The 27,906-nt window shown below is 40.7% G+C and overlaps 1 protein-coding gene across 10 annotated transcripts; it reads left to right on the top strand.

The window, feature by feature from the left end:
• On the top strand, positions 1–27,906 carry LOC131104316 (uridine-cytidine kinase-like 1). 10 transcript variants are annotated; one of them, XM_058051361.1, is made up of 15 exons: positions 1–41; positions 7,825–8,018; positions 11,410–11,516; positions 12,848–13,018; positions 13,665–13,736; positions 16,211–16,400; positions 16,551–16,612; positions 17,197–17,213; positions 18,585–18,683; positions 18,770–18,863; positions 23,575–23,637; positions 26,302–26,430; positions 26,518–26,625; positions 26,878–27,034; positions 27,113–27,906. In XM_058051361.1, the coding sequence occupies exons 1-15, from the start codon at positions 16–18 to the stop codon at positions 27,190–27,192; spliced, it is 1,569 nt and encodes a 522-aa protein (XP_057907344.1). In that variant the 5' UTR covers positions 1–15; the 3' UTR covers positions 27,193–27,906. The 10 variants fall into 10 exon arrangements, 9 of the variants coding, with proteins under 9 accessions (XP_057907344.1, XP_057907349.1, XP_057907345.1 ...); XM_058051366.1 differs by lacking the exon at positions 1–41 and adding an exon at positions 63–222; XM_058051357.1 differs by lacking the exon at positions 1–41 and adding an exon at positions 258–809.

Here is a 27,906-nt window from a genome sequence, read left to right as displayed (position 1 = left end):
TTCCGTCTACGCCACATGTGTCGACAGAGGGCCGAAGTACTGTAGGTTTTTTTTCTAACCAGTTTCTCAGTTTCAGCAGGTGATTTAATTGACGAGCTCCTTACCTCCATCCTCAAAGGAGGGTTAATCATCAAAATCACCTGCTTTAGTGACCGGCTGGAAAGGAAAACTGTCGTTGACACCCTGGGCTACATCGAACTGAGCTTTCCGGGCGTACTCAATGTATTTCTCACACAGACCCACACACGTACAAGTTCACACAGACACTACTTCCCCGTGTGAAAGGTGGTCAGTGTGACTAATCAAACTTAGTATGTGTGCACAGCTTTTTAACGTGCTTAGCCTTTGTTGACAGTGCGTGTGTACAGATTTAGTTAATGTGTTTTACCCAGCTTCTGTGCATATATGACAAAAATCTGTGTGTATATAGATCTTTTGTGTTTTGCCCTATTGTCTCCAATACCAAATGACTGTCAATGCATACACACATAACCATACCAAAGGACAAACGGTGTTCATATATCACGCGACAGTTTTTTCCGAAAGGCCACATAGTACATTAGTACTAACACACACTCCACGCTGCTGGTGATGAATCACGACTGAGCTACATTTTGGGAGTTGTGGTCCATTGCGGCGCTGACCATGCTGTAGCCGCACCACACCGCCGTGCCCGATGCCTCCAAGTCCCATGATGCCTCTGCGCAAAATGTACTCCAACATATGATTGTCAATAGATTAGCAATGTCTGCTGTTAGCAGGGAAGAAAGGCTCGCCAAAATGGAGCATGAAGACAAAACGCCAAAGAGGTAACATTGTTCGGATTTGTATATAATCATCTTGAAATTAATGGGCAGAAACGACGACGGCATAGTGACTTTATCACTCGCTATTACTGTAAGCATAAACGGAAATATGACTTGTCACACTACACTTTGAGTAGCTGTACTGCCTTTTTCAGCTATACATCTAATTACTGTAATGTAAGCCAGGAATATTAACCGTTTAGAATGACTCTATTTCAGTCGCCTCGCTCAATTTTCATATTTTGCACTGGGTAGCTCTTGACAACTTTTTTAAAAATCTCTAAACAAAACATTTCTAACGTCTATATCGGGTGACGTGTATAATGAAAAAATGTTTGTATGTCCAGTGACATACTGTGGCAACACGATGGTGGGAGGTAACTTTATAACAGAGGAAGCTCACTAAGCACTAGGAAATAGATAATTGATATTACCTAAAGGAAAAATGGTTCGAACCTTGCAATGATCATTGCCCCCATGAGGTAGAAACGTGGTTTCAGTTCTACAAAATGGATGGCCAAGTCCATCCCGCTACAATACACCCAGTTGCTGTTGGTGAAATATACAGAAATGATTAGCGTACATTTTTAGCAGACCTAATGTTGATGAAATGAATAAACGTGCATGTGACGTGTCATGCAGAGCTAGTCAGTCAGCTCCGAAGAAAGCCAAGTAGCCTAACGTCTCAGATACTGTACTCGGCCACACGATGGCGTTACTGCACAGATGTCCTGCTTTGATGACGTTTTGTTGCTATTTGAAGGCACTAATGCAACGGTAGTGTCTAACTTCCAAGAAGGAAGCTTACTTCTAACAGAACATATAATTGTATAGTAAGCAAAACAGTATGATACCTAACCAAAGACCCATTGACAAAGATGATAAAGTACAAGACTTTCACTTATTATTGTCCACCAAAGGCGTCGCCAGACAGACATCACTGGGGCACATGCCCCAGTATTGATCTGCAGTGCCCCAGTAAAAATGTCACCAATTAAAAAAAATCACTTTAGAGTTTTAGGTCTAAGGCACATACTACTTAGTTTGGTAATTAATTGCTGCTGTATTCACTCCACATAAACAATGGCACATGGCTAATTAATATGGTAATTTATTCACATGTAGCTTGTGGCAAGGTGCTCCAGTAGTTAGTGTGCAGACCTCACAGCTAGGAACCCAGGGTTCAGGGAGAAAGAGAGGGAGAGGCAGGCGATAAGAATCACCGCGTGAGGTAGGTAATGTTAGCCGACAACAACTTGTTAAATATACTATTTTGATTTTGATTTGACTCTTAACTGTAACTCCTAGCTAGATATCAGAAGGTTATTCGCCTGCAGCAGGGACAAAGCAGCAAGGAATGAGCGAAGTAACTGAAGTCCTAGCTAGACAGGCAACAGAAGTCTGTCTTAAGTGCTTAAATGCTAAGTTAGCTAACGTTATTCCTTTTATCAAGACAACTACATTAATTTGCTGACAACTACATTAATTTGCTGTACGAGCTGTCGGGGGAACTTCCAGTGAATTTCATGGTTCATGGTCTGTTCATGGTCTGCTGTTTCTGCTCAGGAACCAGCATCCTGAGCATCCTGAACTCATCAATGATGCATCAATGATGATTTTGAGTAAGCTTGTGTTAGTTGACAAATATAGCCTATGGATGGTGCAGTGGTTCTCAAATGGTCTATCTTCAGGAAGAAAAACATTTTCCCCTAAGATCAAGTCGTGAGCCACATTTTTAAACCATTCAAATTTATTTCACAGAAAACGGCTCAACACTTCACTGAGAAGCAAAATGAGGCAGGATAGGCTTCACCATCTTGCCATCATGTCAGTGGAGAGTGAGGAACTTTCCAAGTTAAACCACGGCCAAGTGATTGACCAAAACTGAAAACAAGACGTTACAGTTTACTTCCCAAAAATGATTCCCTGAAGAGACACACAACAGTTGTTGTGTTTTTGTAATGGTTTAGAAGTCTAAAGTGCACAAGTATGCCAAATGCATTAACACAGTACATTTTCAATCAAAGATCTATACAACAACATAGTCTGATATGATTGGATTGTTTAAAGGTCTATTGAATTCTCTTGCACACTTTGCATGCTCTCATGAATTCTTTGTGCCCCAGGTGTGCCCCAGGTGTACTGGTGGCCCAGTACAGTATTAGGTCTAGTGACGCCCCTGTTGTCCACCTTCTGTGTTTGTTTCAACTTACATAACTTTCTCCCTTGTCAGTTTGGACATCTCTGTGTGGAGTTTGCATATTTTTCCTGTGCGTGCCTGGGTTTTCTCCGGGTACTCTGGTTTCTTCCCACATTCAAAAACATGCATGTTAGGTTAATTGGCCACTCCAAAATGTTCATAGGTATGAATGATTGTTTGTATATACGTGGCCTGCGATTGGCTGGCGACCAGTCCAAGGTGTACCCCACCTCTCACCCAAAGACAGCTGGGATAGGTTCTAGCATAGCTGGGATAGGTTCCAGCACACCTGCGACCCTAGTGAGGATAAGCGGCATAGAAAATGGATGGATGGATGGATGGAAGTTTCTCCCACTTTCTAAAATAGAAGCACAACTTGTGAAATTTGGGTCAAATCACAATGTTGGAATACCTTAAAGACCGCCTATCAAATGCATCATGTTGTTATAGTTGTGTTGCCATCCGCATACTGAATAATCAATGGATGCAGGGGGCCACTACATTTTCTAAACCAACCCATGTAGACATGCAAAGATGTTTTTTTTAAATATATATTTAAGAAAAAAAACAATGCATGTCAGCTTTGTATATTTGTGATAAAGCATATTAGTCTGAACTTTATCTCCTTACGTTAAAACTTAAAATTCCCCACTAAGGTCTAAGTGCAGTATTTTTTATAATGCCTCATATATAATTCACTAGCAAGATCTCATAGTGTATAGACTGGTCATATATTTCATTTCATATTTTATATTATCTTGCAAACTGTATTTGTATATAACCCTGGGTAAAATTGGTAATTTGTTAATACTTAGGTTGTTTACATTGTTTATTTTTATATTGTGTATTTTTTATATTGTGTATTTTGTACTGCTTAACTGATTCTATTCTCTTGCTGCTGTGCAATGCAAATTTCCCCTCAGAGGGACGAATAAAGGCATATCTTATGTGAGTAATGGTCTCACAAGAAAACAAATTCATTTGAGCTAGCTTACAATGCTGTCATTGGGATACATCTATATTTTGATAGGCATAAAAATCTTCTATCAAGGTTGTATAGTTTGATATACACGCTGTGATCATGCATTAACACATATACCGATGATAACGTTAATGCATGATCACATCGTGTATATCAAACCATGCAACATTGGTAGAGGTTTATTTTTAGAGGGCTTCATAGTCGAAATAGGTGTATCCCAATGACAGCATTGTAAGGTAGCTGAAATTTTCTCGTTTTCTTGTGTTATAATGCACAGAAAAGGTAAAGAAATATGTGTTCATGTTTCACATAAGCATTGAATGATGGGCAACATTCCAAAAAAAGTGCAGTTCACCTTTAACTGAGGCAAGTGAGTCCTGCATTTTTTCGGTTGTTGTTATGGGGCCTTTTTTAACCTCTTCGATGAGTTGTTGCTGCGCTCATGGGGTAATTTTGGTTGGTCGGCCATTCATGAGAAAGTTTACCACTGTTCAATGTTTTCGCTATTGTGGATAATGGCTCTTGCTGTGGTTCGCTGGTGTCCCACATTTTTAGAAATGATGGGGGGGCGGGGGGCACAGTACATTTTTTAATCCTTTAATAATGTTTCATTTAAAAACTACGTACATGTTTTGTTCATCTGTGTTGTCATTGAGTAATATTTAAATGTGTTTGATGACCATTGTGTATTACCCCTTTTATGAAGACACAAGCAGGCAACAGCCGTCATATTCTCTATTTGGTGTTTCCGGATGACAACACAATTAATTTTAGTCACATGTTTAACACAGTGGATATTGCATTGACGTTTTCTGACGTTGTCCCCGGAGCAATTTAGCAACACTGACCATTTTTTTTTGCAGGGACGTGCAAATGGCACTGTATTTAGAGATGGATATTGACAAAGTATTCGACATGTCCTATTTGTTTTATCCAACACTTAGTTGATATTTCTCTGTTGTGAACAAAACTGACTTGTGTGTTCTTTTTGTGGGTGGAAGTGTAGTGGTGTCAGATGATGAGAAGGGCGGGAGTATTACATTTCATCATGCTGTTTATGACGCCTGGGCGTGTGTGTTTGTAGAGAGCGACACCGCTGACGTCTCCAGACTCTGGTGTAAAGTACTCTGGAGTCCATACAGGAGGAAAACACAACTCTGCTGTTCCTTTTAATGCGACCGCCTCCCGTGGCTCCTAAACATCAAGCAGCTGTTGAGTGGTCAAACACTAGCCTGGGATAATACACATTTTCTTCCTGCTCTTTTCCGGATATATTTGTTGCTTGTTGGCGTCCGTCGCTCCCTCTTGCATCTTGCGCCCCCAACTGCACTGTGAACGAAGCTACAGATGACGTGCGTGTGTTTACCCGAGCGCGCCTGCTGCCGGGACGGTGTTTCTCGAAGTTGTGCTGTTGCTATTAATACCGCCGAATGAACTTAATCCTTAAGGCGGCTGCTCTTCTCACGTCTCGTGCATTCGCTGTTCGAGGGTGGGAGGGAAGCAGGAGGAGGCGTGGCGAAGGGGGCGCGCTGCTGTTCGACACTTTGCGCACCGCAGTTCCTCCCTCTTCCGTGAGCGCCGCTCCACCGAACGGACGAAACAGAAAGCATTTCAGTTTTTAAATTTCGTTTCTCCCTAACTGATCCCTGACCATCCCCTTTAGAACAATGCTGCGGTCTTTTGATGTGCACCACACATGCCGCAGAGTGTAAACATAAAGTGAGTGTACAGTACCTGTTAAATAGAATTAAAAGTCCAACCAAGTAGTGGTGGTGGAAGCCTCCTTCCTCTCTACCCATGAGCTCTCTACCAAATTACTCAGGGGCCAGAATATCTGGTTGCTGGACACTGAGATCTGATGGCCGGTAAGTGCATTTTTTTTATTTTATTCCATTATTGTATATATGCTTGACTTACTTGCCCTTTAAGTATCCTTGGGATGTTTCTTGGCTGTTGCTTTGTTGTGGTGTGCTTGTTGACAGTGTGGTTTCTGTGTGGAGGTTTTGGTGTTTCTTCAGTTTTTTGCAGTTCTTCCCACTGAACTAGTTAAAACAGTTTTTAAATGAATGTGTGGTTCCGTGTCACTCAACCCTGTGATCAACTTGACCCTTCCAGGGTGTACCCCTCCCACCGGTCAGCTGACCACCTTGGAGGTTTCATGTCATACCCAATATTCATACATTTTCTGTACCGCTTGTCCGATAGGGTTGTGGGTGTGCTGGAGCAGGCAAGAGGAAGGGTACACACTGGACTAGTCATACCTCATAGTATATATTTTTCTTTTAAACATGTTGTGTATTATTCATGTTGGAAACCCGCAATTTATAATATTAAAGAGGCACAATCCCGTATCGGAGTTGTTAAACAAAAGCAAGTCATAACTTAGTCAGATAGGTTTGGATCAGTCCTATTTTTCATTTTATAACAATAATGGAATGTTAAATCACGACAGCAGCCATGTATTGGCTCAGAAACGTTCACAAGGTTTTCAAGATAAACCATCGAAAATTTACCGCCCTTGCCCCCTGTTTACAACTGTTGTTAAGGTGGACTATTGTTGACCTTGGGTAAGAGTTGTGCTGTGAGATTCTTTGTGCAATGACAGGATAGTGTGCAAAGCATGAGAAGTTTTAGAAGAGCATTCATCTTCAACTAAACTAACCTTTAATTGCACCTTGTTCTTAACTGACAACCCACAAAGTTTCTGGTGTGTGTGCGTCTATGCATCCCTCCCTCCACTCCCTGACTTGATCCATGCACAGGTAACCCCACTGTGATAAGATATATGCTTGCATGCTGCACCTGGGGGGTGTTACCTATATAAAAAGGAGGGGACAGTAGACTTTAGAGTCATTCATGTGCATGTACAGTATACGATATACTGAAATAATGGCAGCTGGCTTTTTACAAACCTCACTGGGAGGATGTGGATGAGCCGGATAATGCAATAAGTTAGCCCATGGTGAGATATCCGAGTTGTGTAATACAAAGGCAGCATTTGTTTTTGTGATCCAATCTTTACCCTTAAAACATGCCTTAGATGACAAAGCCTGACTATTTTTGAGGGGATTTCTATTGCTTTGCAGAGCACTCTATCATGAGTTTCAGCTTGAAAAACGTACTTTTGTGGTTATTGTGATGACTCTGCCTCAGTTTTATTGAGCACAGATGGCTGAACTGTCATGGAAATTAGGTCAGTTTGTGTACTTTGGCACCAGTTGTTGTTGTTGTTGTTCAACTTTGCTGTTTTGGTCAAACTTGCCTGGTTGGTATGAACTAAACATTTAACTCAATGTCTTTTGAGTCTTGTTTACAGTTTGTTAACATGGCTACCTTACACATGCAGTGAAGTGATCAATTGCACATTGACAGGGAGAAGATGGTTGTGTTAGTTTTGCCTTGGGAATTTCATGGATGTGGAGAGGGAGGGAATTATTTCATGCATATTTCAAGTAACCCCACAGAGGAAAATAAAAATGCTGATCCGAAGTAGGAGCTGCAACAATTACTCTCAATTAATTTTCAACTATTTTGGCATTCAATGTAATTGTTTTGGGTTTTAAAATGTAAATTCCTCTGATTTTATCCTCACAAATGTGATTTTTTTTTTTATTTCCCAAGTTATCCGGAAAGCACTTTTAGGCAAAACAAGATATTCACAGACATAAACTTTGACTTAGGAAAACAGTAATCAACATGTTGCCTTATTTTTTCATATGTTGTAGATCACACCACTAACCCTTTGTGTTCAGTTCCATTGTACAGCAAATAAAAGACTCAAAACATGTTTTTCCTTACCTAACAATGACTGATTGTTCTTTCTTGTGTCTCTAAAGTGGGGCTGGTGAGGGCTCACTTGACCGCCTCCTTCCCTCAGTAAGCCCAGGCCTTTCACCCCGAAAAAGGACCACCAGTCAGTGCAAGTCTGAGCCACCTCTCCTCCGTACCTCCAAGCGCACCATCTACACCGCTGGGCGCCCCCCCTGGTACAATGAACATGGCACCCAATCCAAAGAGGCCTTTGTCATTGGTAGGTCACTTGATTTGTACTTTTAAGAAACAGCACTGATGTATTTACTTGCCCAACATAGAGTATTCATTTCGTGAGGAAATATATCCCACAAATAGAAATCTATGTTTTTTCATATTATTTACTTCATGCTAGGAGTCCGCCGGCGCCAGTTGGTGCCAGTTGGCGCCAATGCAACTTGCTGTGGCGCCGAGTGTCGCCAAAAAGGTGCCTAGTGACGTGCAGTGGCTCCAACTGGCTTGTGGTGGCCCGTAATGGCGTAAAAAATTGAGTTTGGCATCATTAATCACGTAGACGCAAAAAATACGTCGACACAAGAACTGCATGTCGATGCGCCTTCACTCAGAATTAGTGGTGGTCAAAAACCGTTGATTTCAGTGAACAAGATGAACAGGAGCCATTCATTTTGGTTAATTGGTCGTTAGCCTGTGATCTCCCCCTGTGCATAGACCCGGTCAATCGTGTCGAGTCAGTCTGTTCACTCATGTTCACGTTCGTTCCAATCAACAGCTCACCAACTAGTGCTGTGTCTGTCATGAACAAAACGGCCGACGGACAGAACAGGGTATTTTATGGGCGGTGACCTCGTTCATTCGTTCACAAAAAAGAACTAGTTCTTTTGACCCGTTCGTTCACGAACGCCACACCACTACTCAAAATCAAAACATGGCGGCAGCCGCTGCAACAAGTTTCAGTGAGTCCGGACAGAAGAAAAGAGTATCCAAAGTATGGGATTACTGCACGCCAAAAGGTAATGATGCAGTGGTTTGTGACCTCTGCAAAATTGAGATCGCATATCACAAAACCACTACGGCGATGCACGAGCACCTATTGAGGAAGCACCCGGGAGCTGCTTGTGAGGAGAAGACGCCGTAAGCTGTCAACTTTTTTTCATTTCTTTGTTTGCAATAATTAACCCTGTCATTCATCCAAACCACACCACGTAACTTGTGCTCCAGCCCCGCACACACAGAGCATGTGCCCACACAAAAACACACTCCTCACACACACTCGCCTCTTGCAGCTGTCACTGCTGCTATTATTTTTCATTTATTTTATGCTGATAACATGTTGGTTCAGATCGTTTTTTGCAGTTTTATTTATTGATTTTTTTTAATTAAAGGATTCAATTGTGCACTTTATTGTTTATTGTTCAATACAATTCAGTTTTGAAGTTGTTAATAAAATATGTTGGAAAGAAGAAATTTGTGTTTAATTCATCAATCAATTAAACACCAATTAAACAATCAATTCAATCAAATCGGATTTAAAAATGAATTGTTAGATTATCTATCGATGCATTGACAAACTATTTTCTAGATTAATCGATTACAGAAATAATCATTTAATCCAGCCCTAATTTATACCCTTCCTGATTCCTTATTTTTTTGCATGTCACACTTATGTTTCAGCTCATCAACCCAATTAAAATATTTGTCGATTACAACACAATATGCAGTTTGTAAATTAAATCTTTTATGATTAAGGGAGAAATAAATTCAAACCAACATGGTCCTTGTGAAAAAGTTGGTTCCCCCATTAAAATATAATGGTTTATCACATCTGACTTCAATTTCTCTAGCCACACCAAGTCCTGATTAATGCATACCTGTTCTCAATCAAGAAATCACTTATTGGGGACCTACTATGCTTTTCCCACTTTTCTGACCTATAAATGTAGTTAGAATGACGTATTCTCATGTTAAACAATGCCAAAGTGTCAGATAATGAGGTTTGCACATTTGGAAGTGAGCCCTGAAAGAAGTTTGGGATGGCTCAGAACACTCTGTTTGAAAAGGCGTGGTAAAATCATTCCTTTGCGACATCACAGAGGGGCGGACTTCCTTATATATAAACTCTCTGCCCTATCCCATGTTCTGCTCCATTGTTTACTTGCTAGCAGTGCCTCGAAAGTAAACACCACATTTGTTTACAGTTCCTAGCGACGCCACCATCAGACACAAGTGGCATTTCACACTGGAATGTTTTGTGAACATAGGCCACTACAGCCGCAATAGCCAACAAACTAGCTGAAGCCCTACGCCTTTCCAAAGTCACTTGGTCGTGTGGAAGAGTCAGAAGGACAAGCAATAAGGAACAGTTTATCAGTGTCCTAACTGTCTTTATTTTGTGTAAGTCATGGAGCAAAAGCTCTTGTCGGTGTAGCATTATAGCATAGAGGAAGTGGGGTTGCTAATAGCACTAACCAAGTTTTTTACACACTGGTAATCCCCCAAAATACGTTACACGTTACTGATGCTGTAAAATGCTCAAGGTACTTACCATTGAGAGACATCTTGAAGTAACCGTGGGTGAAATGCATTAAAACAGACCGTTTTCGCGGGAACCACGAAATCTACAGAAATACAGCTGAATAGGTGCAGATTCTGGAAGAACTAGAAGGCTTTGTGTGCTATCAAGTGTAGCTGTTCTATAGGAGTCCACAACTCCGGGCCGAAAAATAAGCACAATGGGTCCCCTTTAAATAGGACCTGCCTGGCAAAGTGAAGTAGACCAAAAGATCCTCAAAATTCTAAATCATGCCAAGAGCTAAAGAAATTCAGGAACAAATAAAAAGGACAGTAATTGAGATCTATCGGTCTGGAAAAGGTTAGAAAGCCATTGCTAAAGCTTTGGGACTCCAATGAACAATAGTGAACCTCCCCAGGAGTGGCCGGCCAACCAAAATGACCCCAAGAAGCAGTGACAACTCAGCCAAGAGGTCAGAAAAGACCCCGCAGCACCACCTAGAGAACTGCAGGCCTCACGTGCCTCAGTTAAGGTCAGTGCTCATGACAACATAAGAAAACCACTGGTCAAATGCATGGCAGAGTTCCAAAACAAAAAACACAATATTTTTTATATACCGGGGGTGAAATATTTACTTGGTGGATCGCTCGCTCTGTAAAGACAAAACCGCCTCCTGACGAACTAAATAGGTTGAAATGAAAAACAGAAATGATATGATGTACGGCACGGTGGAGGGTTAGCATGTTGGTCACACAGTCAGGAGATCCAGAAGGCTTGGCAAAAACATTGGTGACTCCAAATTGTCCACAGGTATGAATGTGAGTGTGAATAGTTGTTTGTTTATATGTGCCCTGTGATTGGCTGGCGACCAGTCCAGGGTGTAGGACACCCACAGCCCGAAGTCAGCTGGGATAGGCTCCAGCATACCCCTGCGGCCCAAATGAGGATCCAGAAGCCAGGGACAGGAACAGGATAGCTAAAGAAGACCATTTATTGTTCAAGTATTTATCAGTAATACAATGAAAATGAGAGGAAATATGAATACAATATTTACTTTTTACACCCCTAAATGTTCTGTTCGGAGCTATTGTGCTCCTAGTAAGTAAAAAAAAAATGATTTTGACATCATTGTGTCACACAGGTCTGTGTGGTGGCAGTGCTTCAGGGAAGACTACTGTTGCTAGAAAAATCATCGAAGCTCTAGATGTTCCATGGGTTGTCCTTCTTTCCATGGACTCCTTTTACAAGGTATGCAACAGCTTGCAGTCATACATTGACATAAATGTGCGTGGCTCCTCAGACTACATTTTTGCATGAACTAACTTGTTTTCTTTCCACTTCCATTTAGTTAACGTCTTTCTGGTCTGACAGGTTGGGCCCCAGAAGCCCAGGGCGTCACTTAAGAAAAGAAAAATATTTTTTGAATGCCAAAATGATGACGAGAAATAAAAGACAGTTAAAGAGAGAAAAGTGTGGTGAGGAAGGCCATCATTCCTTCTCCTCCATATACTAACCACCCACTGTGGTTATGTAATCCTGTCACTTTGAACAGCAGCACTCGAACCCTGCACAAGTGCCAAATTTCACACTGCAGTGTCCGGAGAGCAATGTCTAAAATGTCTTAGTTTGAATTCACACTCATATTACAGTTAAGTCACATAAAGCTAGTCAAATTATGTTCTTGAGAAGAGGTCATTCTGAAAACATGAGCACCTGGTGCAGTGGTCACCATGGCATATCTCCTAAATTTAGTTACACTAAAAACTTCTGCTCTTGAACAGGAATCTGCGTGCAAGCTTTTGTTCACATCAGGAGGGCATAGCCGCATGAATACCTGACAGAAAATTAGAATTTTGCGCAGATATTGGCTCTTTTAGCCTGTTGTCTATAGCCGAGAGGCAAGTGTTGAAAACGTTAGATGTGTGTTCAACAGAAAAAGAGTTGTGTGACCAGTTTTAGACAGTGATGCTATCACAGGGCTCACCAGCTGATGTTGTGTCGTTGACCAAAAAATATTTGCGTCACCTCTTACTAGTTTTATAAGTGTTCTCTTCAAACATGACACACTGGGTGGAGATGTGCTTTGTAAATAAAGTGCAAATCAAATGTTGGTTGTCAAAACACAAGTAGATATTTTCTTTTTGTCAGTGTAGTAATAATGCTGCAAGTTGTGTATCTTTGTAAACCTGTACTCTCAATTTATACTCTTTATACACTTCTGCAACAAAAATGTATTCATATTTTATTATACTCTATTATAAGTCCTGATACTCTAAAACAGGCATCAAGTTGAATTTCATTTTGTGTCAAATAGTACAAAATGTTGTACTTTTGTATTAATAGTCACATAGCACTATTGAACTAAATTGGTCAGGTAACAAAAGCTCAACTTTTTTGACTGAAGTACTCTGAGCAACTTTGCCATTAAATTAACAGTTTTGCAATATTCTCTGTTGATGTTCTGCTGGTTGTTCAAAAAGGTTAAATAGTTGTAAGTAATAAGTAATAGGGTGCTACATAGTGATAGGACAGGATAGGATGTCTTATTTATGAACCACTGTTCTCACTCTGACCCTCAGGTCCTCTCCTCAGAACAACAGAGTCGGGCTGCCAGTAACGACTACAACTTTGACCACCCCGATGCCTTTGACTTTGATTTACTGACGCACACAGTGCGCAAACTCAAGCAGGGCAAGAGTGTGAAAATCCCTGTGTATGACTTCACAACTCATGGAAGACAGAAGGACTGGGTACGGACGAAATTCACTCTGTGAAATGACAACATGCAACATGTCAGATGTTTTGCTCAGGTTCTCCATTGTCTAAGACAGTGCGGCAACCTTTAGCATTAAAAGATCCATTTGAGCCCGTTCCTGATCCGTGGGCACTCATGCAGCCCACACGCTTTGATCGCCAGGTGGGCATACTGGCTTCCTACGACACCTATGATTACCGTGACCAGGAAAACCCGAGTGCTCAGCCGGAATAGCTCTCGGATCAACAGCAATTGAAGTGTTATAAATATTGATAAGTTCCATTTCCAGTACCACTTTTGCTTTAATTGCTATTGTTCATTAGCAATAACGGAAGCTAACAAGCTAAATAGTTGACCAGTGTCATTGTCTCTCACAGAGTTGACTCACCAGGAAACACTTTCCCTAGCAATAAGGTGGAAAATTGCATGGCACACTCAACAGCAGAAGGATTAAAAAAGCCACCTGTGACTAGTTGTAGATTGCAGACCCTTGGTCTAAGAGACACATCATCTTCCGAGCTAGAGGATGCAATGGTCACTGAAAGCATTCATCATTTTATCTGCCTTTTTATGCATTCTAACTACATTTTTAAATGTTCCCAACATTATCATGTAATGTAGCACTCTCATTTCCACCACAGAAAACGGTGTATGGAGCCAGTGTGATCATCTTTGAGGGGATCATGGCCTTTGCAGATAAGGAGCTTTTGCAGGTAAGGGGCCAGGCTATTCACCTGATCAGTGAAAGCAGGTGATCTTAGATTTTTGCTGTTTTTTTGTATCAATTTATGGTTAATTTGTATCAACCATTTATGCAAACATAGGTTCAGCAAATGATTAGAATGAACATTCATTCATGAACAATTAATCTATAAAGTACAAAGCAAAAACGTGTACATAAGTTGTTTATACAGAACGCCACACTCAAGGATAGAAATGTTTGAAGATTCGATCAAAGCAACCTTTTCAGATAACAATCAAAAAACTATTTTCATATGTGGAGACTTCAATATTGATCTCCTGAATTCACAGACCATTGTGCCACTCTAATTGACAATATTTTCACCAATTATTTTGATAACAAAACCACTGAGTGGCCTGCTAATCAAAGACATCAGCGATCATCTTCCAATGTTTACAATTTAAAACCATCATTACAACAGACCAATGGAAACTACAAAGACTGTCCGAAGACTACGTTCAGAGGACAGAGTCAACACTTTCAAGAAGGATCTAGAAGAACAAAAATGGGAGTGTGTGTACAGTGCCAAAGACGTGGATGAAGCATATGAACACTTTCTACATACTTGTATGAAGCTGTATGATAAGAACTGTCCCTGGAGAGATAAGTCAAAGAAGCAAAAGAAAAACAACCTGCCATGAATGACAAAAGGCCTTACTAATGCTTGCAAGAAGAAGAACACACTATACAAGAAATTCAACATTCAACAGACCAAAGAATCAGGAAGAACATACAAGACTTAAAATAAGTTGACTACAATCCTAAGAGCATGTAAGAAGGAATATTATAGCCAACTAATAGACAAGCACAAAAACAACATTCGACTACCCTAATTATTTCATGGTGGGAAACACCTATAATGATGATATGGATGAGACAGCTGAAAAGTTCAATAACTACTTTGTCAATATTGGTCCCAAACGAGAAGAAGGGATTCCGAAACAGGACAAGCGAGGAAAGGAATGAAACAATAGAAAGGAATCCTAATTATATGTTTCTGACAGATGTAACAAAAAAGCAAATCATCGACATTGTCAAAAATTGTAAAGCAAAAACTTCAACTGATTGTAATGGAATCGAAATGGACACTATAAAAACGGTAGTCAACGAGATCATAGAACCACTGATGTACATCAGCAATTTATCTTTTCAGACCGGAAGATTTCCCCAAGAAATGAAAACAGCAAAGGTTGTTCCAATTTTTAAAAATGGTGACAAACACCAATTTACTAACTATCGGCCAGTCTCCTGACTACCACAGTTCTCCAAAATTATTGAGAAGCTATTCAACAACAGGCTGGATAAATTTATTAAAGCGAACAAATTACTATCAGAAAGTCAGTATGGATACAGAGCTAATATTTCTACCTCCATGCCACTGATTAAAATTAAGGAGGAAATCACTAACGCTATAGATCAGAGGAAGTGTGCAGCCGCAGCATTCATAGATCTGACAAAAGCCTTTGATACAATCAATCATGGCATCCTAATAACTAAATTAGAATGGTACGGAATAAGAGGATTAGTTCTGAACTGGGTCAAAAGCTACTTAGCTGACAGGAGACGACAATACGTAAAGCTAGGAGAATACACATCTCATCTGCAAGTTCATATATTACGTGCGGAGTTCCCCAGGGGTCAATACCGGAGCCAAAACTGTTCAACTTGTACATCAATGATATCTCCTGATATCAAGCTGATATATCCAGCTTTAAGTTATGAAAGACTTAAAGCTGGTATTATTTGCGGATGATACCACTGCTTTTTGTTCTGGAGGGAGTACAGACGAAATCATTAGAAAGGTCATAGAAGAAATGGTCACACTAAAAAGATGGTTTAATGATAATTGATTGTCCTTGAACCTAAGTAAAACTAAAATCATGCTGTTTGGTAACAGTAGAAAGGACACGCACCAGCAAATACAAATAGACGGTGTGGACATTGAAAGGCTGAACGAAAATAAATTTATGGGAATCACAATAAATGAAAATATGAGCTGAAAACCTCATATTACAAATATACAACATAAGGTGGCCAGAAATATTTCAGTATTGAACAAAGCAAAATTTGTTTTCAATCAGAAATCACTCCACACTCTTAATTGCTCTCTGGTTCTACCATATCTTACTTATTGTGTGGAAATATGGGGTAATAACTATATCTTCACTCGCTAAATGTACTGCAAAAAAGGTCAGTAAGGATAATTCATAATGCCGCCTACAGAGAACATACAAAGTCTTTATTTCTAAAATCACAAATACTTAAAACTTGCTAATATAGTTCATCTTCAAACAGCTAAAATAATGCATAAGGCTAAAAACAACCAATTACCTAAAAATGGTATCCAATACTTCTCTACAAGTAATCTGATGCATGTTCAAATGAAATAAAACCGTTACCATTACCATTACCATTATGAGCTAAACATGCTATTTTCCTTTTCAGTTGCTGGACATGAAGATCTTTGTGGAAACTGACTCGGACATCAGACTTGTGCGACGGCTGAGGAGGGACATAACTGAGAGAGGCCGGGACATTGAGGGCGTCATCAAACAGTACAACAAGTTTGTCAAACCGGCCTTTGAGCAGTACATTGAGCCCACCATGCGCCTGGCTGATATTGTGGTGCCCCGTGGTGAGATTTACTTCCATGCAGACACATTTGCGTGTCTTATGCTATGACTAGGAATGTCACAATACTTCTGTCTGAATAAGTGACATTTAGAATGAAATTCATTTTAAATGATGTTGCCAATGTGGAGTTTTTCTGTTATCATCCTGTCAGGTGGCGGCAACATGGTTGCCATTGATTTGATAGTGCAGCACGTTCACAGTCAGCTAGAGGAGGTGAGAATAGTCGCACATTTCATCTAAAGCATGCACACACACACAACTCAGTCATAAGAAATATGCCATGAGTGGAATTCTGCTTCTCCATGTCTCAGTACATCTCAGTTATAAATTGTTTATATGATGGGGTTGAGTTTGACACCCCTGTTATAAACTATTCAGATGTGCCTGCATGGCCTTCGCCAAAGTGTTCCCACAAAGTTGGAAACATAATGAAGAAATAATTGATGTGCCTAAACACATATAATTGTAATGAATTGAGCAAGTAAAATGTCTATTTTCAGTGTGTATTTGAAAGCAATTACATCGCTCAATCAAACCCTCTAGTGGTCAAAAAATCTATTGCGCAAAAGGAGGCATAATCAAGTCGTGTTGTATTGAGAATGTTTCACTGTAAATATATCAGTTATATATTATGTGCAAGTATTCAGAATTGCCATATGCAGTTTATCTTTATTATTATTTATTATTACAGCAGCATAATGTCCACAATTGTGTGTAATTATCACACACTCATGATGAATTGCTCTCCCACTCTTTCCCCACCACACCTTCATCGCACAAACATCCACGACTCACAGCGTGAGCTCAGTGTCAGGTAGAGTGGTCTTTATCCTGTCTATCATTCTCTCCTCAACATCCCCCCCCCCAACTGCTCCATCCTTTTTATCTGTGAAGGGGGGAAAAAAAGAAAGGGAGAAGCAATGCCAACGTTTGCCTTCTACACATCTGCTGACTGCTATGACAACACCTGCCGTAACGTCTGGAAACTAATTTTGGCTAAGGAGAAAAAAAAACTGTGCCATCTTAAGAAATCGGTTTCCTTAAGAAATTGGGTGAGGGTGGTATGGAGCAGCCAGCATTTCATGTTGGCTGGATGTTAATGTTCCTGCTTTGAAACAAACGAAACCTCACACACGCTTCTTGCCGTCTTTGTGTAAAAATACACACTCAAATTCCTGCCTTCTCCTCATAGAGGCGACACAACTACGAAAGCAACTATAATAAAAAAGAATGAGATCCTTTGACAGCTATTGTCAACGGCTGTGAAAGTTTCCAATGCCGTGCTACGAAGTTTTTCCTTCCATTCAGTAACAGCCACCACATTTGAGGCAGACACACACACTCTGTGTGAACTGAAATACCTAGACTTTTGTCTCGACCTCCAACGAATGTAAGCCATATGGTACTGTATGTACATTACAACAACACAAGTAAATATCTCTTGATTGTTATCCTGGTAGCCACTGAGCTGTTCCGTCATCCATTCAGCCACCTTGATGTTGTGCCCTTTCATTTCTCTCCCCCTTATCTGTTGTTCTTCATCCTTCTGTGTCCCCTCTGTTGTCGTCGTTTTCGTTCGTCAAAAATTCTCCCCATAGAGGAAACTTCGCTGGGATATGTGAGCAGATTTGCTATGATTTCTCTCTTCTTTGCATCTGGCTAGCTTGTATCTAAGTGACATTGTTGGCACTGTAGCTGTTTGGAGTGTGATGCTCGTCACCATGACCGCATCACTGTAACTGTATGTCAGGCTAATGAATATCCAAACTCATCTTCTATGTGTGGAATCTTGGAGAATTATTACATTTACTCGAGACCAAAAGATGGACAACAAAGAGGAGCCATCTTGTTTTTGGACATTGAATACATGAATACACTTTTGAGTTTCAATTCATCCCATGATCATGGTCTCTATTCTGTTGTAATTTTCCACCAAATTGTGCTAACACTGGCACTGTGTGCTTTGCTATTTTGTGTTTCTGCTTTTGCAAATCGATCATCAAGCAGTTTTACACCGGCAATAACAAAATAATTTGTGGTATGAACTTACAATTGGATGTGCACATTTTATGAACTCGCACTTATTATTCATGCAAAAGTGGTTGATGCTGATGCCCACCTTCTGTCTTTCCGCTCCTCTTAACACGCACAACCCCCGCTCTTCTATTTGTTGCCGTGGTTACAGGGCAGCCTTGGCCTCCGCTCACCAAGCCCAACCCCTCCCCCAGACTCTTAGCGTTCTGGAGAGTACACCCCAGGTCAGGGGCATGCACACCATCATCAGGTAAAAGCAAGGACACAGCTTCTTTTTGGCCATCTCACAGTGAAATTACAGCATGCATGTGTAATGTATGCACATTTCCTTTTTAGAAACAAGGAAACCAGCCGAGATGAGTTCATCTTTTACTCCAAGAGGTTGATGCGTCTGTTGATTGAGCGAGCGCTGTCCTTCCTCCCTTCACAGGTTCTGATGCACAGTTCATTCATTCACTTTGGATCAATGCATACTCACTCTTTGACGAGCATGATTGAGAATGTCTGAGTTGAATAGACAGATGTTGACATAGGAAACAATGAAAGATTGCATCTGCTCAAGAGCAATTTACATTCATATCAGTCATTCATATGTAGTCATTGATCATTGATGAAAATATGGAGTCTTTGGGCCCTCCCAAACTTATTAACCTTTTTAAGGAATAGGTGCCTACAAAGGCTCTTTACACTTTAAAGTCCTGATCAAAATCTTAAGACCAGTTGAAAGATGGAATTGAACTTATGCACATTTGGATCTTAATGAGGTTTTCAGTAGACTTTGAAAAAGTAATTTATTGAAAATCAAAATTAAACTGACATAGGCTTCAAAAATGGGTTCGGGCATACTTGATGCGAGTGATTCCAAGAGGCTTTTGGGAACACTACTCCAAGTAGTGAAGATGGCATCACGAAAGGCATCAACTGGAACTGATGGCAACTTCCCTTGCCATCCATCCCATAAAGTTCTCTATGGGATTTAAATCAGGGGAAAATGCGTGATGGTCCAAGAGAGTGATGTTATTCTCCCTAAAGAAGTCCTTCTTCATTGTTCATTGTGAACTGCAGCGGTGTCCTGTTGAAAAACCCAGTTGTTACCACACAGACAAGGGCCCTCAGCCATGAGGGATGACTGCTGCAACATCTGCATGGAACCAGCCACCGTTTGACGACGCTGCACCACCTGAACCTCCATGTTCCACTGAATGAAAAAGCACCCCAGATCCGGCAGAAATCATCCCAGGTGGATCCCCTTGTCATGCCAGCAACTTTGGAAGCCATTCATTCATTCATTTGCTACCGCTTATTTTCACGAGTGAAGCGGGGGTGCTGGAGCCTATCCCAGCTGTCTTTGGGCAAAGGGCGGGGTATACCCTGAACTGGTGGCCAGCCAATCACAGGGCACATATAGACAACCATTCCCACTCACATTCATACCTATGGACAGTTTGGAGTGGCCAATTAACCTGGCATGTTTTTGGAATGTGGGAGGAAACCGGAGTACCCACACATGCACGGGGAGAACATGCAAACTCCACACAGAGACGGCCGAGGGTGGAATTGAACTCGGGTCTCCTAGCTGTGAGGCCTGCATGCTAACCACTAGTTCGCCGTGTAGCACTTTGAAAGCCATCTGGACATTTTTCTCAGAGAATAAAACTTTTTTTCCACCTTTCAATGTCCCATGTTTGATGCTCCCGGAGCATCAAACAAAGCAAAGTCTAAATGGGCAGTCTTGTGAGGTTGAAGGAGACGAGGTCTTTTAATTAGTTTTTTGTTTTTGAAACTGTTTTTTCCGACAGACGCCATCTGATGGTTGCAGTCGGCCCCAGTAAGGGCCTTCATTTGGGTCGAGGACCCGCTCTTTGTCTTGACGGACAGCCAATCGTATCCTCTGGCTCAGCGCAGGTGTCATTATTTTGGGTCTACCACTTAACTTTTTTGTTCCGTAATGCTCAGGATCTTTCAAAAACTGTAGATTGACTTAGTAGATTGACTTAGTCTTACTGCGTCCAACCTCAGCAGCAATGGCACACTGTGAGAGGCCTTGGTGACGTGGCTCAACGATCCGACCATGTTCAAGAAGAGAAAGCTTCTTAGTTTTAGCCATCAGGAGGGTATTATCGTGTGAATGCGTGACAGAAAATGAGAAATTTGAGCAGATTTTGGCTTTTATAGCCTGTGGTTTTAAAATTTTGATCAGGTGAAAAACAACCTATTTTAGTTTATTTATTTATTTTTTAATTGCAAGTTCCAAATGTTTTGTCTCACTCCCTCTTCTTGATTTAGCATATTGTAGCACTACTTAAAACCTCATTAAGGTCCTACTGTGCAAAATGCATATCGTAGCAATTGACTATGTAATTGCTTACATGCCATTGATGAGGCAAGAAATCAAGTTTGTCTTGATGTGCTTTTTCTGTTGTTGCCCATATAGAGATATAGCTGGCTACTGCTGACTTCATCTGCCTATTGACTTGCTTTTGTAAAGAGACTTTATGGATAACCTTGATATTCTCATCATATTTAGACTTTATTTGGACTTTAATTTTGTAAAATTTCCAAATATTACAACATTTTCTTCTTTCCCATATTACAACTTAAAAACATCTTTTTTCTTGGTGGAAAATGAATGAATGTAGGAAAATTTAAAGTAGTTTTCTTAATATTTACTTTATTCTTGTAAAAGTACACCTGTGTTTTCCATTTCTGTTTTTATATTTTTATTTTCCAACTATTTCAACTTTGTTCTGGATTATTTTCTTCTTGTAATATTATGACCTTATTCTCATTGTGTCATTTTTCTTCAACCTAGTCTTCCAAAAATTACAATTTAATTTAGAATTTTGCTTCGTTTGCGTCAGGCAGTTGATCAAGGAGGTCAGTTTGTGGGTCTCAGATGGTTTAAATGAGCAGTACAGTTGAAGATCATCGGCAAAAAGAAGGTAGGAAATGTCGCTGAACTGCTGTATTATCCGACCGAGAGGTAGGGCATACAGTAAAAACAGAATGGGGCCCAGGACTGAGCCCTGGGGGATACCACACAGTACATTTCCGGGCTGTGACATTACAGTGCATCTGGAAAGTATTCACAGTGCTTCACTTTTTCTACATTTTGTCATGTTACAGCCTCATTCCAAACTGTATTAAATTAATCTCTTACCTCAAAATTCTACACAAAATACTCCATTATGACAATGTGAAAAAAGGTTTTTTTGACATGTTTTGAATTTATTAAAAATAGAAAACAAAAAAATCACATTTACATAAGTATTCACAGCCTTTGCTTAATACTTCGTTGATCCACCTTTGGCAGCAATTACAGCCTCAAGTCTTTTTGAATATGATCCCACAAGTTTAGCACACCTATCTTTAGGCAGTTTTGCCCATTCTTCTTTGCAATAAGTCTCAAGCTTCATCAGGTTGGATGGGAGACGTCTGTGCACAGCCATTTTCAGATCTCTCCAGAGATGTTCGATCGGATTCAAGTCTGGACTCTGGCTGGGCCACTCCAGGACATTCACGGAGTGGTTCTGAAGCCAATCTTTTGAGATCTTGGCTGTGTGCTTCGGGTCGTTGACCTCAGGCTGGGGCGAAGGTTTATTTTTCAGCAGGACAAGAGCGCTCTGGAGCAGGTTTTCATCCAGGATATCTCTATATATTGCTGCATTCATTTTTCCTTCTATCCTTACTAGTCTGCCAGTTCCTGCTGCTGAAAAACATCCCCACAGCATGATGCTGCCACCACCATGCTTCACTGTAGGGATGGTATTGGCCTGGTGATGAGCAGTGCCTTGTTTCCTCCAAACATGGCGCCTGGCATTCACACCAAAGAGTTCAATCTTTGTCTCATCAGACCAGAGAATTTTGTTTCTCATGGTCTGAGAGTCATTCAGGTGCTTTTTGGCAAATTCCAGACGGGCTGCCATGTTCCTTTTACTAAGGAGTGGCTTTCGTCTGGCCACTCTACCATACAGGCCTGATTGGTGGATTGCTGCAGAGATGGTTGTCCTTCTGGAAGGCTCTCCTCTTGCTGGAGCTCTGACAGAGTGACCATCGGGGCCTTGGTCACCTCCCTGACTAAGGCCCTTCTTCCCCGATCGCTCAGTTAAGAAGGCCGGCCAGCTCTAGGAAGAGTCCTGGTGGTTCCAAACGTCTTGCATTTACGAATAATGGAGGCCACTGTGCTCATTGGGACCTTCAAAGCAGCAGAAATTTTTCTGTATCCTTCCCCAGATTTGTGCCTCAAGACAATCCTGTCTCGCAGGTCTACAGACAGTTCTTTTGACTTCATGCTTGGTGTTTGTGCTCTGACATGCACAGTCAACTGTGGGACCTTATATAGACAGGTGTGTGCCTTTCCGAATCATGTCCAATCAACTGAATTTACTGCAGGTGGACTCCAATTAAGCTGTAGAAAGATCTCAAGGATGATCAGTGGAAAAAAGATGCACCTGAGCTCAATTTTGAGCTTCATGGCAAAGGCTGTGAATACTTATGTAAATGTGATTTCTTAGTTTTCTATTTTTAATAAATTCAAAAAAAGTAAAAAAAAAAAACCTTTTTCACATTGTCATAATGGAGTATTTTGTGTAGAATTTTGAGGTAAGAGATTAAATTAATACAATTTGGAATGAGGCTGTAACATGACAAAATGTGGAAAAAGTGAAGCGCTGTGAATACTTTCCGGATGCACTGTATATGGTTGGCAGACACCCTGACGCTTCTGCCAGTCAAGTATGAATTAAACTAGCAAAGGACTGGACCTGACATCCCAACCAGGTCTTGCAGTCTGTTTATTAGAACGTTGTGGTCCACCGTGTCAAAGGCCGAACAGGCTCAGCAGGACTACTACTGTACATCTCCCAACATCAGCAGACATCATAATGTCACTGTCACTGTTATGTGCCAAATTTATAAATGTACAGTAGTTTGCAATGTACCAACAAAAGAAAAACAATATAAATAGCTCAACACATAAAATATTTTTCTTGGTTTATCAGTTTGTGTTTAAAATATATATGTAAATATAACTTACAATGTAATTTCCAGTGCAACTGTACCCTTCATCAAAACATACCAGTGCAAACATTTAATGCTTTGATTAATATTAGCAAGTATGTTTGTTGTGCATATTCTCTCAGCTCCATATAGTCCAGACCCCCCAAGGAGAAGATTATGAAGGCAGGACTTTCCACGGGAAGAGGGTAATGTGTTTTTGGCAGCCTTTTTTCAGTTACTGTATTGACCCAAAGATAAGACATTCATTTGTTGCAAAAAAAAAATATCTGAATAATCATTATATATTCAGCACCGACAAATTCAATGCAAATCAGACCTTTTCTTCTTGGCACTCACACACACCAGTTACATGCAGTTGCAGTTACACTGTCAGTGTCTCTAATGTTGTGCAATTATTGTATTTAAAAAATATCCAAAATATCTGAACAAAACGGGTATTCAAAATACGAGTTGTCCTATATTGGGTCAAGACAGCATTTTCAAGACTTCACAGCACTAACAGTGGCAAGTAAAAGTATGTGGGAACCCTTTGGGATTTCTTGGATTATATATATATTTGGCATAACATGTGGCCTCATCTTCATGTAAGTCACCACAATAGATGAACAACTTCTGTTGTAACTAATAAAAATGTTATATTATAAATAAACATTTATATTTTCATATTTTCACTGAACACATCATGTAAAAAAAAAAAACTCAACAGTACAGGGTGGGAAAAGTGTGTGAACCCCTTGGTCAATGACTTCTCCAAGAGCCCATTGGTGTCATCCAACATGGAGTTCAATTCGTGTGACGAGTTTGCAGGAGTCGTACAAGCTGCCTTGCCCTTTAAAAACTCACACTAGTTTGGAAATGGCTTCTCAGAAGAAGCATTGTCTGATGGGAATCATGCCCCGCACCAGAGAGCTCTCTGAAGACGAGAGCAATAATTGTTGAGCTACATAAGGCTGGTGGGGATACAAAAGTATCTCCAAAAGCCTTGCTGTCCATGTCTCAACAGTTAGACAGATCATCTACAAATGGAGGGAGTTCAAGACAGTTGCCACAAAAAAGAACATTGCTGCATGTCTAAAGTTTGCAAAAGACCACCTTATGTTCCACAGCAGTTCTGGGACAACATAGAAAGAAAATTTGTTATTTTAAAATTTGAGCGTTCCTACACACAATGCTATGTATGGAGGTACACCAGCATCAGAACATCATCCCAACTGTGAAATATGGTGGAGGGAGCATCATGGTTTGGGGCTGGCAGCCTCGGGGCCTGGACGGATTACTGTGGATTATCAATGGAAAAATGAATTCCAAAATGTAACAAGACATTTTGCAGGAGAACTTAAGACCATCGGTCCACCAGCTGAAGCTCAAACGAGGATGGGTGATGAAACAAGACAACGACCCCAAACATACGAGTAAATCAACAATATAATGGATCAAACAGAAGAAATGACACCTTCTGGAGTAGCCAAGTCAGAGTCCGGACCTCAACCCCATTGAGATGCTGTGGCATGACCTCAAGAGAGCCATACACACCAGACAAACAAAAAATATTCATTTGAAACAATTCTGTGAAGAGGAATTCTGTGAAAATTCCTCCTGGCCATTGTGCCGGTCTGATCTGCAACTATAGAAAACGTTTGGTTGAGGTTATTTCTGCAAAAGGAGGGTCAACCAGTTACTAAATGTTAAGGTTCACATACTTTTTCCACCCTGTAATGTGATTGTTAACATCTTGTGTTCATTAAACAAAAATCAAAAAAAAAATTTGTGCAGTATTACTTCAGGAGAATGTACGATTGTATTGTTTTGACTTAAATTCATTTAAAAATTATGCAGAAATCCAAGAAAGCCCAAGGAATTCACATATTTTTTCTTGCCGCTGTATGTGTTCAACCTGAACTCGTGATGCAATTTGAACTGTTTGGAAAATTGCATTGAGTTGGCCGCCTCACAGGTGGAATCAAACAAAGGGCTTAGTGCAGGGGTGGGCAAACTATGGCTCGGGGGCTACATGCAACCCACCAAGCGTTTGAATCCGGCCCGCCAGTTGCTTTCAAAGTATTTCAACTTTTAACATACAAACTGGCAACATGACTTGCAAGTTGGATGTCTTATTTAGTAAAAAAACAAAACAAAACAACAAAACTGTCAAATTAAATGACATAGTTTGATGTGGTTTGATGTTTAAAGTGCCCCTGAATAAAGGGACATGAGAACATACAGCTGATAGTATAACACTTGTGTGTGTGTGTGTGTGTTAAAAATATGTTCTAGCCCCCTGGACAATTTTGTTAACTCAATGCGGCCCACGAGTCAAAATATTTGCCCACCCCTGGCTTAGAGCGAGCTGAGTAAGTAAACGATTCCTCCAGTATAAACTACTAAATATTGTATATATGTAGCATAATAATAACTGCACATGACTTAAAAACAGCAAAACTGTATCCCTTACATCCTGTCAGGACAAAGCAACACTTTTGAAAAGCATGAGGCAGGGGTGGGCAAACTACATGCACATGCACATGCCACATGCAGCCCACCAAGCGTTTGAATCCGGCCCGCCAGTTGCTTTCTAAGTATTTCAACTTTTAACATACAAACTGGCAACATGATTTGCAAGTCAGATGTCTTGTTTGGTAAAAAAAAACAAACAACACAACTGTCAAATTAAATGACGGTGTTTGATGTGTTCTGATGTTTAAAGTGCTCCTGAATAAAGGGACATGAGAACCAGTTCGGCCCACAACCTAAAGTAGACTGAGTTTTGGCCCCCCATGCTATTGAATTTGACACCCATGATTTATAACATGCACTTAGCAACTTTCTATTTTTGGTTTGATTCTCTACAGATCACTGGTGTGTCCATCTTACGAGCCGGAGAGACCATGGAGCCAGCTCTGAGGGCCGTGTGTAAGGATGTCCGCATCGGAAAAATCCTTATCCAGACCAACCAGGACACAGGAGAGCCAGAGGTCCAGGTTTAAAGCAATAGGAGACCAAAGATGAAACAAAATCAAAATATTCCTGTACATGTTAACACCTATGCTTATTTTGTTTGGACACAGCTTCACTACTTGCGTCTCCCCAAAGATATAAGCGAAGATCATGTGATTCTGATGGACTGCACTGTGTCCACTGGCGCTGCAGCCATGATGGCCGTTCGAGTCCTGCTGGTGAGTCATGTTTCTTGCTCCCAGTAGTGGGCAGAAACGGATACTCATTCATTCATTCATTCATTCATTCATTCATTTTCTACCGCTTATCCTCACGATTGTCGTGGGGGTGCTGGAGCCTATCCCAGCTGTCTTCGGGCGAGAGGCGGGGTCCACCCTGGACTGGTGGCCAGCCAATCACGCATGCTAACCACTGGCCCGCCATGCAGCCAAACTGGTACACAGTTAATCTAATGAATGTTCCCATTGCAGGACCATGATGTACAAGAGGACAAGATCCTCTTGGTCTCTCTGCTAATGGCTGAAATGGGGGTCCATTCAGTGGCCTACGCCTTCCCACAGGTCAAGATCATCACCACAGCAGTTGACAAGAAGGTCAACGATCTATTCCACATCATACCTGGCATTGGTGAGACTCATGGGCTAGAAAATTAACATCATAAACACAGCTTGTTCTCACATGACTATACCTGCATCATTGTTGTAGGAAACTTTGGGGATAGATACTTTGGAACCGATGCACCTCCTGATTGGAGCGATGAAGATATGGACGAGCCCAGTTACTGATTCTTCATGAATCACTGGCCATGCACTAGCTCATCAGCATGATGTAACGCACTGACAATGTACAGTTTTTATCATGCAGCTTTTAAATTATTTGATGTATTGTCATATGAAACATATTTTTGTACAGTAGGTTTTGCTTTGCTGTTTAACTGGCTTGGCCTTAAAAGTGCAATACTGTGGATGACATAATGAATGTGCAAAATTAAACACACCATGGAAGACAAATTTACACTTTACACTTTATCTGCCTTTATCTGCCATGTGCAGCACTCTAGTAACTAGCACCAGGCACTTTCCATTCAAAACTCATTAAAACGGAAAATATGTCAGTAATGTAAGTTGTTTTTTTATGGTTCGCGTTCAAACCTCAACATTGGTGTCAAATGTTGCAGTGTGCAGAAACATGGACGTAAGTCACAGACACAGACCTTTGGTTCTGTTGCGTGAATTGTACATTTCACTCTGTAGCATCCAATCCATTGTCTGTCATATCGTGTTGCAGTGTTAGTGCGCCACTGCTGTGCACTGTAGCAGTATCGAAAAAAAAAACAGTCTAAATCCTATAATGTGCAGACTGCGATCAAGCTACTATACACGTTTCTCACAGCTAAATGCGACTATTAGCACATTTGTTCATTTGTTCATTCATATGTGTGCAGTTTCTGATGCATGTTTTTTATATGTTCAATAAAAGTGCAATGGTGTTTGTTATGA

This window comes from Doryrhamphus excisus, chromosome 16 (assembly GCF_030265055.1).
Source record: "Doryrhamphus excisus isolate RoL2022-K1 chromosome 16, RoL_Dexc_1.0, whole genome shotgun sequence".
Taxonomy (NCBI): domain Eukaryota; kingdom Metazoa; phylum Chordata; class Actinopteri; order Syngnathiformes; family Syngnathidae; genus Doryrhamphus; species Doryrhamphus excisus.
Note: the sequence above shows the minus strand (reverse complement) of the source record. Positions and strands in the feature narration are given on the sequence as shown.